We start from the raw sequence: 16153 nt of genomic DNA, 5'->3' as shown, positions 1-16153 counted from the left end.
ATATATATATATATATATATTGACTATTGATTACGAGAAAGCATTTGACTAAGCGGAAACCTCGGTACTGAGTAGGCACCTCGAACCCAGAGTGTAAAAGAGCCTCATGTGAAAATACTGGAAAATATATATATAGCAACTGCACAGCTACCATATTCCTTCATAAACGTCAGCAAGTAAACTCCGATAAATAAGGGCGTCAGGCAGAGAGACACGATCTGGCCAATGCTATCCAGCGCCAGTTTACAGGAGGTATCCCGAGGCCTCATTTGAAAACAGTTTGGTGATAACAGTTAATGGAGAATACCTAAACAATCTGCGATTCGCTTACGAGATCGCCTAGCTGAGTCGCTCAGAAGATGAATTGCAAAGCATGATCAATGAGTTAGGCAGGCAGAGCAGAACGGTAAGTCTAAAGATTAACTTGCAGAAAACAGAAGTAATGTTCAAGAGCCTAGCAAGGGAATTGAGGTTCACAATTTTTATCGAGGTGCTGGAAGTGGTAAAGGAATATACCTACTTAGGCACGTAGTGACCGCTAATCCACATTATGAGACGCAAATGACTAGAAGAATAAGAATGCGGTAGAGCGCAAATGGCATGTCCTCCCAGATCATGAATAGCAGGTTAACCATATCCCTCAATAGAAAAGTGCGCAACAGCTTTATCTTACCAGTACTCGCCTACGGGGCAGAAACGTGGAGGCTAACGAAAAGTGTTCAGTTTAAGTTAAGGAGAACACAGCGAGCCATGGAAAGGAAAATGTTAGGTGCAACGTTAAAAGACCGGAAGCGGGCAGAGTGGACGAGGGAACCAATGCGGGTTAATGATATCCTAGTCGATATTAAGAGGAAGGAATGGGCTTGTGCAGGGCATGTAATGCGAAGGCAAGATAACCGCTGGTCCTTAATGGTAACGGAGTGGGTTCCAAGAGAAGGCAAGCGTAGCAAGGGTGGCAGAAAGTTAGGTGGGTGGATGAAATTAAGAAGTCTGCTTGCATATGGTGCGCGCAGCTGGCAAAAGACGGGGATATTTGGATAGACAGGGGAGAGGCCTTAGCCCTGCAGTGGGCGTAACCAGGCTGATGATGGTGATGACAAGGAGGAGAGTTCCAGCTCCTTCATGAGTTTTTGCCCTTGAGTCTCGTGGGCTCTTTCAAGAAATTTTACATCATTTGCTCCCAACTTCCCCGTAGAGTAAAACCATGGTTCATTCATGTCCACAGTGCGAGATGGCGGAGACACCAAGCTTCGGCAGAGGCGTAACTTTATTAACGCCAAAAGGGAAAGGCAGCTTCAAGCTGGATGTAAGCGCTCTGGAAGAGTTATTGCTCGCCGACAAAGTCAAGAACAAGCCAGTGGTGGTGGTCTCCGTTGTTGGAATCTTCCGCAAAGGAAAGTCATTCCTGCTCAACTTCTTCATACGTTACCTGCGCAGCCGATGTCAAAGTGACTGGCTGAACGAGCCTAACACAGTACACGATGGTTTCGTTTGGCGCGGAGGTTCCGAGCGGGAAACTCAGGGCATCCTACTCTGGAATGAAGTCTTTTTGGTAAGCCCATTACTTCTCGTGGCAGCAGGCGGAAATGATGATGCTTTTTTGCAGGTGGTTACGCCTCGAGGGGAGGAGGTGGCTGTGGTCCTAATGGACACACAAGGAACTTTTGATAGGAAGTCCACGACGACAGAATCAGCGAAAATATTTTCGCTGAGCGCACTTCTGAGTTCAGTGCTGATCTATAACATATCTCAAAACATCGGCGAGGACGACCTACAGCATCTTCAGCTCTTCTGCGATTATGGATGCTTGGTAAAAAAGGTAAAGCGAGAACCCTTACTCATTGCTGGAGATTAGCGCACTGGATTGATTATCTCTTTGCCACCGCAGGATGTGACAGGAGCGCCCTTTCAGAAACTGCTGTTTTTGGTCAGAGATTGGAGCTATCCTTACGAGTTCGAATACGGCGAAAAAGGAGGTAAACAATTGTTGACAAAAGCGCTACAGACATCCGATGAGCAGGAAGAGCAGCTGCGGAAGTTGCGGGAAGACATCAGATCTTCATTCGAAGAGATAGCATGCTTTCTCCTCCCTTACCCTGGCTCACAGGTACGTCATTTGCGATTCATGTGCGCCAACTGAAATCCTTGCTCACGCAGGTGGCAACTGGGCCTGAATATAAAGGGCAGCTAGAAGAGATTGATAGCTCCTTCTTAAAACATATGGAGCAGCTCATGCTGACGGTTCTCCACCCAAGGAACTTGCAGCCGAAACGGGTCAATTCTGTTCCAGTCACTTGTGCTGAGCTCTGCACCTACTTTCAGGTAAGAGTATTTACTGTTTTTGCAACCGCAACAAAGGAGATTTTGCAGGTATACGCGGAGGCCTTCAAGTCGGGAGAGATACCTGATGCCAAAACAATGCGAGAGGTGAGGAATATATTAAACAACCCCTAAAATTTTCCTGACAGATTTCGTTATTTTAGGCGACTGGCGCTGCCAACAACTTGAGTGCTCTGACGGAAGCTCTGAATTTCTACGTGCACGAAATGAATCAGGTATGCGAAAACATATATTTGGTTGATCCTAAATTAACATGTTTCCAAATCCTACAGTTCTGCTCTGGAACCAGGTCGCAAGACGAGGCAAACCTCTCAGTCACACACCGTTTGCTACGTGATGCTGCTGTGAAGAAATTTTACAGTGTCCAAAAATTGGGCGGAAGAGACCTAGAGGAAACATACAAGGAAAGAATGCTCGAGGTAAGGCTGTCTTTTGAGGTACTATTGCCAAGTTTTGCAAATGTATTTAGGCTTTGTACAAACCCATTTTGTGTAGCCTTTTGAGACCTCGGATGAAAATTGTGCCATCAATTTTTCCTGCGTTAAAGTATCGTAATTTTGGGACCACTACTTAATTCAAATATAGATCGCTGCTTTTCCAACTCTGTTCAGTAGAATGGAATATGCCCAGGATGAAAAAAAAATGAAACAAACGAAAGACAGAGGAAACTTTTTCCTTTTACCGCTGAGTTATGTGATAAAGTATTTTTTTTTGTTGCAGAGTTACGAACGGAAAAAGTGCTTAAAAGAGTGTTACCACCTCATTCAGTTTGTCCTTTGGGACACTGTTATAACACGTGCTCTAAATATTTGCTCTATTTTTTTCAATTCTCCTGAAGAAGTTCTGACTTATTTGTTCTATATATTGGATTTTTTCAATTGCAACTCCCCTTAATCAGAGAGAATAATCAGGCGTTTGCACTATATCTTAGTTTTTTTCGATCCCAATCATGAAGAGGCCCCAGACGGACGGCGTCTTTGAGCACTAATCATAGGTGCAGCAGCTGAAATGTGAAAGCTGGAACAAGGTAACAGTAAATAAATAATAAAAACACAAGGAGAATAATTAGAGGCGAAAGGAGGGCCAGAACATTTTCTACAGAAATCGCTTTCACACTCTGTGGACTCATAGTTCCTGTAGAAAGTGGCTCTTTCTTTAATATATATTCAGTATATTCCCAAGACAACTCTTTAAAAAGAAATAATTAACAGATAACATACCAAGCTTTAGCAAGATCTCTAGGATGATCTAGCTCATGGCCTGTAGAGAGAAGAGAGAAGAAAGGGAATTTTAATGAAAGAAAGGCGGAGAGGTCGGCCGGTGGTAACAGGGCCCTGGCCTGCTACTCCACACAGGGGAAAGGGAAGAGGAGGAAAAGGAAAGTGTGAATGAAGGCTGATAATGGCATAATACAATGAGTTTCACGGGTGATGTCTATGCACACGCACACACACACACACACAACACTGGCTGGCGCTCGCATCGCGGTTACTGGACACACATAAAACTCAAAACTGGTGTCTGCAACACAACACCGACACATGTCATTAACCATGTAGGTTGTGCACAGGCGGTCACAAACGAGTATCCAGGCCTGTTTCACACTAAAAGTTGAGCAGGGCTTTTGTCACACGCCACCAATCAGAACGTCTCGTCCTTGCGCCCAGAAGAGTTTCCTCAGAGAGAGGGCGAGAGTCCAGGTTTTTCACGGTCGCCTCCAATGTTGTTCTTTCAGAAGTATACTTCGGGCACACGCAAAGAAGGTGTCCAATAGTCTCTGGTGTGTTGCACTGTGCGCAATTTGGGTTACTTTCGATGCCGATCTTGTGAAGATAGTGTGTGGTGTAGGCAACGCCAAGCCGTAGCCGGTGGAGTAAAGTCCCATGACGTCGCACCACCACAGATGGGAAATGTAATCGTGAGCCAGCGTCAAGCTTACACACGCGGTCCTGTTGATGACTCGGATCATGCCAGTGCGACTGCATTGCCGCCTGCATTAAATGCGCCAACAAGGCTCCAATGTCTGATCTTGAAAAGGCTATCTCAATGAAAGCACCATCACTATGTGCCATCCGAGCCTCGGCGTCAGCACGCTCGTTTCCCGCTATGCCGCAATGGCTCGGTATCCATTGAAACTTTATAATATGGCCGCGGTGGAAAGCCTCGGCTAACAAAAGCACAATCTGTTGAACCAGCTGCTCGCATGCTCTTGGTTTTAGATAAGTTTGTACGACCTGTAATGCCGATCTCGAGTCGCAGAATATAGTCCATTGCTGCGCTGGCTGGTGACCAATATAAAGGACGGCTTCTCGTATGGCTGCCAATTCGTTTGCCGTAGAGGACGTTTTGTGCATGAGCCTGAAACGGTGACATGAGGCATTTCCTGGCACTATCACCGCTGCAGCTGAAGAAGTGGTCGTAACGGATCCGTCCACGAAAACATGCTGGGTGTTAGCATACATAGATGTAATGTATGACAGCGCCAGCTGTTTCAGTCCGACTGTTGGAATGTGCGTTTTTTTTTGTTATCCCTGGGATTGTTGTCCGTATAGATGGTTTTGGTACTGCCCAAAGTGGCACCTCCGCAATCTGGTGTGGCGCGTAGTTCGAAGGCAGCGCATTGAGCTGCATCCAAAGGGCTCTGGAAAAGGCTGCATCTGGACGCACCGCACTAATGTTAGTCAGGGGGTGATGACGATGCCTGGTCAGATGCCGCAAATGCACACGAAGTGGCTCCTGTTGAAAATAAATTCGTGCTGGGCAGGCGCGGGCCTCATAAAATGTGCCCCATGTAGAAGTTTTACATGGCAAACCCAAGCATACCCTTAAAGCACGAGCCTGCGTGCTTTCAAGCACACGCAGGCCTGATAGTCTGACCCCCGAGAGAACGGGTGCACTGTATCTGAGAAGGCCGACTACCAGCGCCTGGTACACGTGTAGTAAAGATCGCTCAGAGGGACCCCAACATTTTCCTGCCATACACCGCACAATGCTTGCAAAGCTGTCGAGCTTTTTCTTGAGCACAGAAATGTGCTTCGTCCAGGACAGGTCACGGTCTATCGTAACACCTAAGAATTTGTGATGTGTTACGTAGGGAACAATTTGCCCGTCGATTGTGACCGGATACCACGCCATTATCTTGCGTGTGAAAGCCAATGTTACGCTTTTAGTTGGCGAAAGTTCAAGCCCCTGACGGCGCAAGTACGCAGACGTAATGGACACCGAACGCTGCAATCTTGCTTGCACTTGGGGACGCGTGACACTTGATGTCCAGATGCAAATATCATCTGCGTAGGCGGATATTGAAACAGTCTTCGGTAGTTGTTTGAAAAGGCCAATGAGCACGAGATTGAACAACGTTGGACTGAGCACTCCTCCCTGAGGAACACCACAAGCAACATGATGATCTGCTGTGTCACCTTCAAGAGTCTCCATGTAGACTGTCCGGTTTGTCAAATAGCTTGCAATCCAATTGTGTAGACGTCCGCCTATACCACATTCTTCGAGTGCATTTAGTACTGCATCATGCTGAACATTATCGAATGCGCCCTTTATGTCGAGGAAAAGAGCAGCAGTCAACCTGTGACGGCGTTTTTCATGTTCTACCGTTGACACGAGATCAATTACACTGTCGATGGCAGACCGGCCTTTGCGGAAACCCGTCATTGTGGAAGGGTATAGCCCATGTTTTTCAAGGAACCATTCTAGACGGGTTAGCACCATACGCTCCATCGTCTTGCCAATACAACTTGCCAGAGCTACTGGTCTGTAGGATGTTAATGTGAGTGGCGATTTCTCTGGTTTGAGCAAGGCCACAATGCGGCTTCTTTTCCACTGCTGTGGTACAGTGGCAGAGGCCCAAGAGTGGTTGAACAATGTTAAGAGGGCTTCCAGTACCTGTGGGCCTAGATGACGAAGCGCATTGTATGTTATTCCATCAGGTCCTGGGGATGAAGGATGCGTGCAAGCAGAAAGAGCTGCTTTCAGTTCTTGAATTGTGAAGGGGATGTCCAGTTGATCGTCCATCGTGGGGGGAGCACATCGATGCTGCCGAGGTAAAGAAGCGCTTCCGGCAATTCTCGAGCAGAAATCCTCCGCCACCTCTAGTTCTTGCCGTCTATCATGAAGTGCCAATGCACGGAAAGGGTGTTTCTGCTGGGGAAATGTCGGCAGTGCTCGAACAACGTGCCAGATTGTGGAGAGTGGTTTGCGGGGATCCAATCTGCTGCAAAATGACCGCCACCGTTGTTTGCCTAGGATCTCCAAATAGCGCTGTATTTGCTTCTGGGCACGTCGAGAGGCCCGGAGATCCGAGACATCCTTTGTCCTCCGGTATTTTCTTTCTGCGCGCCGACGAATCGCCCGAAGCTGCGCGTAGATCACATCCACTGGTGCTGTGGAATTTGGCGCTGAGATATTGCGTGTTGCATCGTGCATGGCCGAAATAATACGCTGTTCCACATCTGTTGGATCAGCGAGTTTCCCACAGGTTTTTTTCTAGAACAATGCGGAAAGCACTCCAGTCGGTGCAACGTATTTTGGCATTTGGAAGACGGTGAAACCACCGTAGCTGCACATACGTCGGTATGTGGTCACTTCCATAACTTTCAATATCAGCACACCACGTGCGAACGATGACAGGCGCCTGGATACAAATGCAAGGTCCAGGCAGCTGCTGTAGGTAGTCCCGCGTAGAAATGTCGGCGTGCCATCATTGAGCAAAACGAGACCTGCATTGTTCATGAACGTGGCGATATCCCGTCCTCGAACGTTCGTAACGGCGCTTCCCCAGCCGTGGTGATGCGCATTGAAATCTCCTACTATTATATGGGGTTCCGAAACGCTGTCAAGTAGCGATTGTAGTCGTAGGGCATCAAATCGACCCCTTGGTGGTATGTAGCCACCTATAATAGAGATTGTGCGCCCATTCAAAGTCACAGTGATTGCTACATACTCGTTGCTACTGCCCCCAGGAATTTGATGCCGAACGTAAGTGAGGTCACGACGGACGCATAGTAGTACCTTGCTCAAATGCCCAGCCGCTTCAGAGAGAAAACTTTCATAACCGGACAGTCGAAAAGGAGATGTGATATTAGGCTCACATATTACAAGCACCGGAAATCGGTATTTGAAGATCCTCTGCCTGAGATCTGCTAGGCGGCCTCGCAGACCTCGAGCATTCCATTGTAATACTGCCGATCGAGAGATTCTCTCCTGCAGTGAGGGTGCTGACGACGGTAGAGCCATAATTTTGACTGCTATTAGAGGGTGGCAAGCACCGGTTCAATAGCGTCTAAAATTTGGACAGCAGCCTTAGCAATTGGCGTGTCCACTCCAGCAATTATCAGCCGTAAGGTGCCTATCAGCTGTTTCAGCATCGCCCTGATTTGATCATCTGTTGTCTACACAGCCGGCGGACGCACAGGCGGACGTGTCACAGAGCTTACAGTACGCGATGGTAGAAGTGGCCACTCTGCGGGGTCCTCCTGGGGGGTTGTCAGTCTTGGCTCTTGCGGAGCTGGAGGCAGTGGCTTTTGCGCGGCAGAGCGGTCTCGGTCCTCCTGATGTGTTGACACGTCATTTACTGAGCTCAATTTCTTCTGCCGACTTCGTGTCCTCCTCCTGGAGCGACGTACTGCGATTGCTGCTTCTCGGTGAGTAGAATGGTCTCTCACCATTTTCTTCAAGATCTTCATCTCTGTTTTCACCTTCGGACATTCCCTAGATGTTGCCTCATGAGGACCTTTGCAGTTGGCACAAACTGGAGACTCAATCGTACATGTAGGTCCATCGTGCACGCCACCACAACGCGGACATGTTTTCGTGCTCGTACACGCAGCACTTACATGTCCAATCTTCTGGCATTTTCGGCACTGCACCGGTCGGGGCACATAAGGACGCACTGGGTGCCTCACAAAACCCACTTTCACATGCGATGGTAAAGTAGTACCCTCAAACACTAGTTTGACACACCGTGATTTGCCGAAACGATGGATGTCAGTTATGCGAACAGAACTTGATAGCAGTTGCACCAAGTCCATATCCGTGATCTCTACGTCCACGTCAGAAATCACACCAGCAGTAGTGTTAAGTCCATGAGCGAAGAACGAGCGGACTCGTATGCTGCCAAGGACAGACACGGTCTTCAACTTATCCAGGGTTGCCCGGCTAGAGACATCAACAGAGAGGATATTCCTTCTTGCGTTAATACGCACTTCTTTGACTTGGCCCGGAACCAGTCGTTCAAGAAGAAGAGTCAAAGTCTGCCTGTTGATGGAGTTGAGATTCTCTTCCTCAACAGGCATGTATGAAATTGTGTAAGTGAGAGATTGCTCACTTACATTGGCCTCGTTGGTTGTTTTCTTGCTCACACTGGATTGGTGAGGCATCTTCGCTGGCACAATGGACTTGTTAGCCCGCTTCGTACACACACTGGGCCCACACTCAGTCGGGGTTTTGGAAAGCTTCCTCTTCAGGCGCCGACTCACAATCTCGGTGTAGCCTCCGTCGAAATCCATGTCATCCGAGTCAGAGAAACTGGAAGATCCCGGGAGCTCTGAGAGGAGATCCATACTGCATCCAGGCTGATCTGTGCAGTTCACACTGCTAGCCACAGAAGGCAGCAGAGGCGGCGGGTCATCCGCCATCGCCTGGGACGGCGAGGTTGCCTTGAAGGCTACAGAAGCACAAAGTATTTCAAAAAAACAGGAGCTCGATCAAGAGATGCTGCCGTTCGCAGCGCTCTTCTTCTTCCTTCCTCATGGCCTGTAAGTGAACGCAAGACCAACACGGTTTCAAATGGGTGAGATTTAGAGCTGACTTTGGTGCAGTGGTGCCGCACTGCGAGCGGCTCGGAAAAACAGTTTTACTCATGACTGCGAAGCTAGACACCGGTAGAACAATTGCTTTTGTGCTGCTTTCCTCCACACAACTTTGACTTTCCTGTTATGAAACAGTGGCCGTCCAAAAGGCTGCAATACAAGAATATTTCCCTCGCTTCAGGCGCCTCACGGTACTTGAAGATGCCAATAAATGGCGGAAGGGCAACTCTGAGGCCAGAGATGCGAAGCAAACTGCGCACTCTTTTGTTATCCGTTTTTGTGCTGCATCGATTGACGACTTGAACCTTGCTTAAATGCTCCTTACAATCCAGGTTATGCTATCACTGGGGAGTACGTCGGCTCATATGTGCCAAAGTGACACACCTTGGGTTGCACAATAACTACGACTCTAACAAGAACACAACTCCTGAGGGACCCATTTATGTTTCGCATTCACGAGTGAAGGTTCTCTTGCATTATCCGTATAGATGTGAAACCGCCCCTCAAAGAGTAGTTGGTACATGCATATGCATGTCAGGCAAAAAACAAAGCCTTGCTATATACACCAGTACGTCGAAAAAGACTCCAGGAATTGAGGCATTTTGTGAATGCCATTTCGATAACATTAAAATGGCGGACAGCTGGTCCTAAAGTAAAATCACATATAACAACACTTTTTACCGTGGCTAGCCTTAAAATATGCATTCACCGTCATCTTCAGTCCATGCGCTGCTTAATTATCTTGGGCTGTTGCAGACGAAAATTTCGCTTATGCTCGAAGGAACTTGACTGTCGTCGCTGCGCAGCATAAGAAGTGGGACAGAACAAAGATAAGATATTCGTGGTGGTTTCGCTTTGATTAAACCTGGAGTGACGCGAGTACTACAGCTGGTCGAGTGAAACTTGGTCACGTGAACAACCACATGGCCAACCGCGTGATGAGCCACGGCGCCACGCCGTCTGCAGCTGCTCCACACCACGTGGCCAACCACGTGACAGCAAGCCAGCGCAGCCACACTGAAGGCGCGAAATGCTAACGTAATGTAGCTATCGCTGGAAAATGCAACGGCTGTGACAGGCACAAGGGATTTCAGGAATATTTGAGCTGCAAAGTTATTTATTCCTCAACCTCTTCGCCCCGCCGCTTGAACTGCTGCCGGTCTTTCCCATCACAGCTACTTCCCCGCCACAACAGGAACCATCCTGTCTACGTACTGGGAGGAAAGAATAGTGTTGTAGGCAGTAGCGACATGCAGTGGCTAGGCCGTCTGCGTGGCTTGGCTTGGCTTCGCGGCCGCACCCGCGTGAGGCTCGCGGCGGCTGGCGCGCGTCTCGTGCTCGTGCAGGCATTCGCTGGGCTGGAATAAAGCTTTCCGGTTGGCGTCTCAACGCTCTCGTTTTCCTCATCCCAACAAATGGGTGGATCATAGTAGGGATTAAGAGGCTCGATGTGTACAGTGTCGCGCTCCCGGCGACGACGGTCGGGAGAATGGTCAAAGGGCTCAGCTATGTAATTCACGGGAGAAGTTTGTTGAAGAACGCGGTGAAATCCGTGAAAGCGAAAAGCAGTTTCGTGTCGAAGCCTGGAGTAGAGGAAGGAAGCCAGAGCCAGACGAGCGTGCCGCCGGGATATGATGCGGGAGGGTCAGATGGGTGCCGACGGTGCTTCTGGTGCCACTGGAGCTGTGTCGTGGAAGTACGCGCAAGTCGCCGACATTCTTCGGCATACATGCGAGCTTCGGAAAGCGGTTTGGTCTAGGAAGGTTCATGGGGATAGGCAAGGATGGCGTCCATAGTGGATGTAGGTTCCCGGCCATATAAGAGAAAGAATGGGGAGAATCTCGTCGTTGTCAGCGTGGCCGTATTATACACGTACGTGACGAAAGGGAGCACTTGGTATAAGTTAAAGTGGGCGGTATCAACGTACGTACGTGGCGAGCATGTCACTGAGTGTGCGGCTGAACCGCTCAGTCATGCCGTTGGTCTGGGGGTGATATGCGCTGTTATAGCGATGAAAGATTTGACATTGCTTTAGCAGCGCCTCGTCGGAGTCAGAGAAAAAAAAAACACGGCCGAAATCGCTCAGCAGTTTGTCCGGGGCGCCGTGACGAAGAACAAGGCGGTGGAGGATGAAAGAAGCAACAACCTGCGCGATTGCAGATTGGAGAGCCGACGTTTCTTTGTTACGGTTGAGGTGGTCAACGGTCACGATGGCCCAGCGGTTGTGAGCCGAACTGATTAGAAGCGGGCCGTACAGATCAATACCGACGCGGTCAAAGTGGCGGCAAGGGCAGGGTAACGTGTGTAACGGAGCGGCGTCGTGGCGGGGAGGGTTCTTGCGACGTTGAAAGGCTCGACAGGGGCGAATGTACTGACGTATGAAGCGGTGCATACCACGCCAGCAGTTTCGCAGACACAGGCGAGCATACGTTTTCAATGAACCGTCATGACCCCATTGGGAATCTGTGGAGAGGCGCAGATGGCAGCACGGTGGTGGCGAGGGATTACGAACAGCCATTTCCACCCGTAGGAGAGGTAGTTACGGCGGTATAAAAGGCCATTACGGACGCCAAAATGGTAGGCTTGGCGGCGAAAGACCAGGCAGGAAAAATGCGGGGAGGGATCAGAGAATAAGGTGACCAGCGTGGTGACCCAAAAATCCTTCAAATGTTTGGAGACCATAACAGGGTTATCGAACGAGGAGAAAACGTAAGCACCGACGAGGGCAGAGGTTGAATCGCATGGGAGCGGTGAACGAGAAAAGGAGTCGGCGTCAGAATGCTAGCGTAATGGAGACGGAATGTAGACGTAAACCCCAGCGCGCGAGTCGGCCAGAGGGATTTTTAAAATAGGGCAGCCAGAAGAGGGCATGGTGGTCAGTGAACACAGAGAACGGCGGACCGTAGATATAAGGGCGGAACTTGGCAATTGCCCAAATTATGACGAGACATTCTTTTTCTGTCACAGAATTGTTCGATTCCGCCTTGGTGAGGGAGCGGCTTGCGTAAGCGACAACTTGAATCGGATACCCAGGCTTTCGCTGGGCAAGAAGTACGCCCAAGCCCACACCGCTCGCGTTAATATGTCTTTCTGTTGGACGGTCGGGATCAAAATGGCCAATATAAGGGGGGGGGGGGGGGGTGTAGACCAGAAGGAGACGTAAAGTGACAAACGCGGCATCGCAGGCCAAGACGAGAGGATCGGGCTGCCAGCAAGAAGCTGCGTTAAAAGGGCTATGATACAGGCGAAATTGCTGATGAAGCGGCGTAACCATGAGCCCAAGCCTATAAAACTGCGAAGTTCCTTTAAGGTGGTCGGTTTGCGGAAGTGAGTGACGACGCAAAGTTTGGCAGGGTCAGCAAGAACGTTGTTTTTGGAGATGAAGTGGCCTAATATTGTGAGGTGCGTAGCACCGAAGTAACATTTTTTTCAAGTTTAGTTGTAGCCCGGCTTCAGTAAGGCATATGAATACGCTCTGAAGGCGCTGCTGATTGGAAGGCAAGTATTTTCAAAAAATTACAATGTCATCCAGGTAACACAGACAAGCTTCCTATTTGAGCCCGCTGAGAATATTATCCACCATTTTCTCAATTGTGGCTGGGGTATTGCATAGTCCGAATGGCACCACATTGAATTCATAGAAACAGACGCGGGTGACAAAGGCAGTTTTCGGCCGGTCAGCAGCAGCGATCAGGACTTCACAGTAGCAGGAGCGTAAGTCTAAGGACAAAAAATACTCCGCTCCCTGCAAGCAATCCAGTGCGTGGTCGATTCGGGGTATACAGGACAAACATCCTTGCGGCCAATCTTGTTGAGATGGCGGTTGTTAACACAGAACTTAATGTAACCACCTTTTTTCGTCCCCAGGACAACAGGAGAGGACCAAGGGCTGTGGGAGGGCTGTATGAGGGAGCGCTGAAGCATATCGTCGATACTGTCAAGGATGATGCAGCGGGGTAGCTGACGCAAGGGGGCGTGCTTAACTTTGTCAATTTCGTGAGACACGGCCAATTCACAGCCAAAGAAAAGTTTGGAAAGGTCAAAAGACGTGCTGAGCCGTTAGAGAAGTGTCAATATCAGGCCGCGATCAGTGGGCGGAAGGTCGGCAGTGATGGCGCGATGAAAGACGTCGACGGGAAGCGGATAGGACGTGGTAGCGCAACAGGCCAGAGCAGCAAGCTCGGAACAAACACGGTGATCAGAGAACCCGTAGGCAACAGCAGGGTCCAGTTCTTCAATACGGCCGAGGCATTCATCTCGAAGGACAGACGACGGGCAAGAAAATGGGTTTGAGGCAGATGGCACAGTGGCCATCGGAAGTGGTGAGAACGCCAGAATGGAGCATTAGACGGTGATGGCAGGGGGAAGATGCAGTGGGTGTAAAGAAAACAGCTGAGGTTTTCTCTTCCATCAATAACTTGAAGAATAGTAAAACGCTGGACGTAAATGGCTTCCAGATATTGCCCGTAAAATATGTACTTGACATACTGTGCCCGATTATTACCTATATTTATAATTTGATTCTCTCTACTGGGGTTTTCCCTACAGGAATGCAAATTGCTCGAGTGATACCCATTTTTAAAAAAGGTGATAAGAACCTATTCACAAACTACCGACCGATTTCTATACTGCCTGTGTTTTCCAAGGGCATCGAGAAAATAATACATCACAGAGTGACTTCTTATTTTGACGAAAATCACTTATTTCTAGATTTTCAACATGGATTCAGGAAGAAAAGATCTACAGAGACAGCACTTCTAACTCAAAAAGAAATTATAATTAAGGCATTCAGTGAAAACAAGCTCACCATGGGTATTTACATCGATTTTACTGAGGCCTTTGACCTCATAAATCATGATATTCTTCTTTTTAAATTGGAAAGGTATGGTGTGCGGGGCCTAGCGCTAACCCTATTACAATCTTACTTATCTCACAGAACCCAATATGTAGATATAAACACAGCATCCTCTCCTACCCTCCATATAACATGCGGAGTGCCCCAAGGAAGCATTCTTGGGCCTTTGCTATTTTTAGTTTATATAAATGACATCGTCTACAGCGCTAGTAATGTTCAGGTTGTGTCATTTGCAGATGACACAACTTTTTTTGTCACAGGTATTTCTGAGGCCGAGGTTGAAAGCAAAACAAGCGAAGCCCTTAATAAACTGCACTCATGGGCAGATGCAAACTCCTTGCGCATAAATCCGTCAAAAACACAAATTCTGTTATACCTCCCTAAGGGAAAGAAAATATCTAGGCCTCTCAAAATAGCCTTAAACAGCCAACCAATAGAGCTTGTGACTTCTGTAAAAACACTGGGCGTTATCTTTTCTCACAACCTAACTTGGAATGCGCACATAGAACACATTTGTTCGAAAGTTTCCACAGCTCTAGGTATACTTGGTCGCTTTAGACATATTTTTCCAGTAAGGGTAAAGATGTTGCTCTACAACGCGTTAGTACTAAGTCATATCCAATACTGCAGCTTGGTTTGGGGAACAACAGGGGTAACAAATCTTCATAGATTGCATTTGCTGCAGAAAAAAGCCGTCCGATCCATAGCAAATGTGCCATTCCTTTTCCCCACAAGAAATATCTTTATAAAGTATGATATCCTTCCAATCTTTGCGTTATACTTTTACAGGCTTCTATTATGCTATAAATACTCTTCGCAACAACGTGACAATCCCTTTATTGTACTTGGACAACTGAGAGAAAATAACAGCTGCCGTAACACTAGATACAAAGAAACTTGGATCACTCCAACACCAAGAACTTACTCTATGAACCAGTCCTTAAGTTACAACCTTCCCCTCTTGCTAAACAAACTAATCCATGACAATTTTGATATTACCAGAAATTCAAAACACAATATCCGTGACTACTGCCGAAACAATTTCAATCTGTGAAAGAAGCAGACATGATTTTTTTCTTTTTTTGTATATTTTAGTGATGTAAAACATTTGCTTTGAGTACATGTGTGTATTGCGACTTTCGTTTTGCATGTGTTTTCGCGCTTCGCGTAAATGTGGATCTGCATCGGATACCCATGACATTACTAATTGATGTAAATGATGTGACCCTCGCCTTCCTTCTGTACTGCCACTGTCTCAAGGAGTCGGGACCTTCAGTCAAGCTGTTACCACAGCTTTTAGTCCCGGCTCCTCCTTTGTAAGAAAGGAAAATAAACTTGAACTTGAACTTGAAACTTGATAGTAAGTCCGAGGCGGAGCGAGGGCATGGTATGGTGGGCAGCAACAAGAAGCTTAGAGGAGCGCACAGGCTGGTCGCACAACAAAATGTTACAAACGAATGAAAGCGCGAGTTCAGCACGGGCACACTCAGTTACTGCACGTTGGGTCGAGAGGAAATCGCAGCCGAGGATAACATCGTGAGAATACGCACGCAACACACCTCGGTGGGATATGCTACGTCGTTGATGCGAACGCTTACCGTGCAGGCTGCAGGGGGGTGAATGTACTGCGAGCTGGCCGTACGGAGTGAAACGTCAGACATTGGCTTGTCACCTTGCGAATTTTGCGGCGAAAAGAGTCACTAATTGCCGACACGGCAGCGCCCGTGTCAAGTCAACGAGCGCGGGAATTGGGACGCCTCTGACAAACATTCGAATCACGTCAGTGGGAGGAAACGGGGGACTTAACGAGTTCGCAAGAGACGCAGTTATTGCCTCCGAAACCACGCCATTCAGTTTTCCTCTGGGAGGGGGTTCGTTCGCCAGAGCACTGAAGAAATTGGACGTCGTCGAGGGTAAGGCGAGCAGCGAGTGGAATACTGTGGATAAGGCAAAGGCGAGCCAGAAGAGCCACTGGCCAAGGCCGGCTCGGGCACCTCAGTCGGGCGCCGTACGGGCGCACCTCGTCCTCAGAACGAGGCAAGCGTTGTCGGCAAAGGCATGCGACGAAAGCCGGAAGCCCAGCGTAGCAGATGGGCCGATTGTCGGCGGTGCGCCAAGCCTTTTTAGTGTGTCGTCG

The 16153-nt window shown here is 48.5% G+C and overlaps 1 protein-coding gene across 5 annotated transcripts in view; it reads left to right on the top strand.

Annotated features, from left to right (window-relative positions):
* LOC144105342 (atlastin-1-like) overlaps positions 1-16153 on the top strand; it is a 67779-nt gene that overhangs the window by 19150 nt on the left and 32476 nt on the right. For all 5 annotated transcript variants that reach the window (XM_077638486.1, XM_077638487.1, XM_077638485.1 and 2 more), the window contains 7 exons: positions 1226-1552; positions 1607-1819; positions 1889-2107; positions 2158-2322; positions 2371-2427; positions 2484-2555; positions 2613-2759. In XM_077638486.1, coding sequence (XP_077494612.1) covers positions 1232-1552; positions 1607-1819; positions 1889-2107; positions 2158-2322; positions 2371-2427; positions 2484-2555; positions 2613-2759 — 1194 coding nt within the window. In that variant the 5' untranslated portion in view covers positions 1226-1231. The remainder of the gene's footprint in view (positions 1-1225; positions 1553-1606; positions 1820-1888; positions 2108-2157; positions 2323-2370; positions 2428-2483; positions 2556-2612; positions 2760-16153) is intronic.

The sequence above is a fragment of the Amblyomma americanum genome, chromosome 9, assembly GCF_052857255.1.
Source record: "Amblyomma americanum isolate KBUSLIRL-KWMA chromosome 9, ASM5285725v1, whole genome shotgun sequence".
Lineage (NCBI taxonomy): Eukaryota > Metazoa > Arthropoda > Arachnida > Ixodida > Ixodidae > Amblyomma > Amblyomma americanum.
Note: the sequence above shows the minus strand (reverse complement) of the source record. Positions and strands in the feature narration are given on the sequence as shown.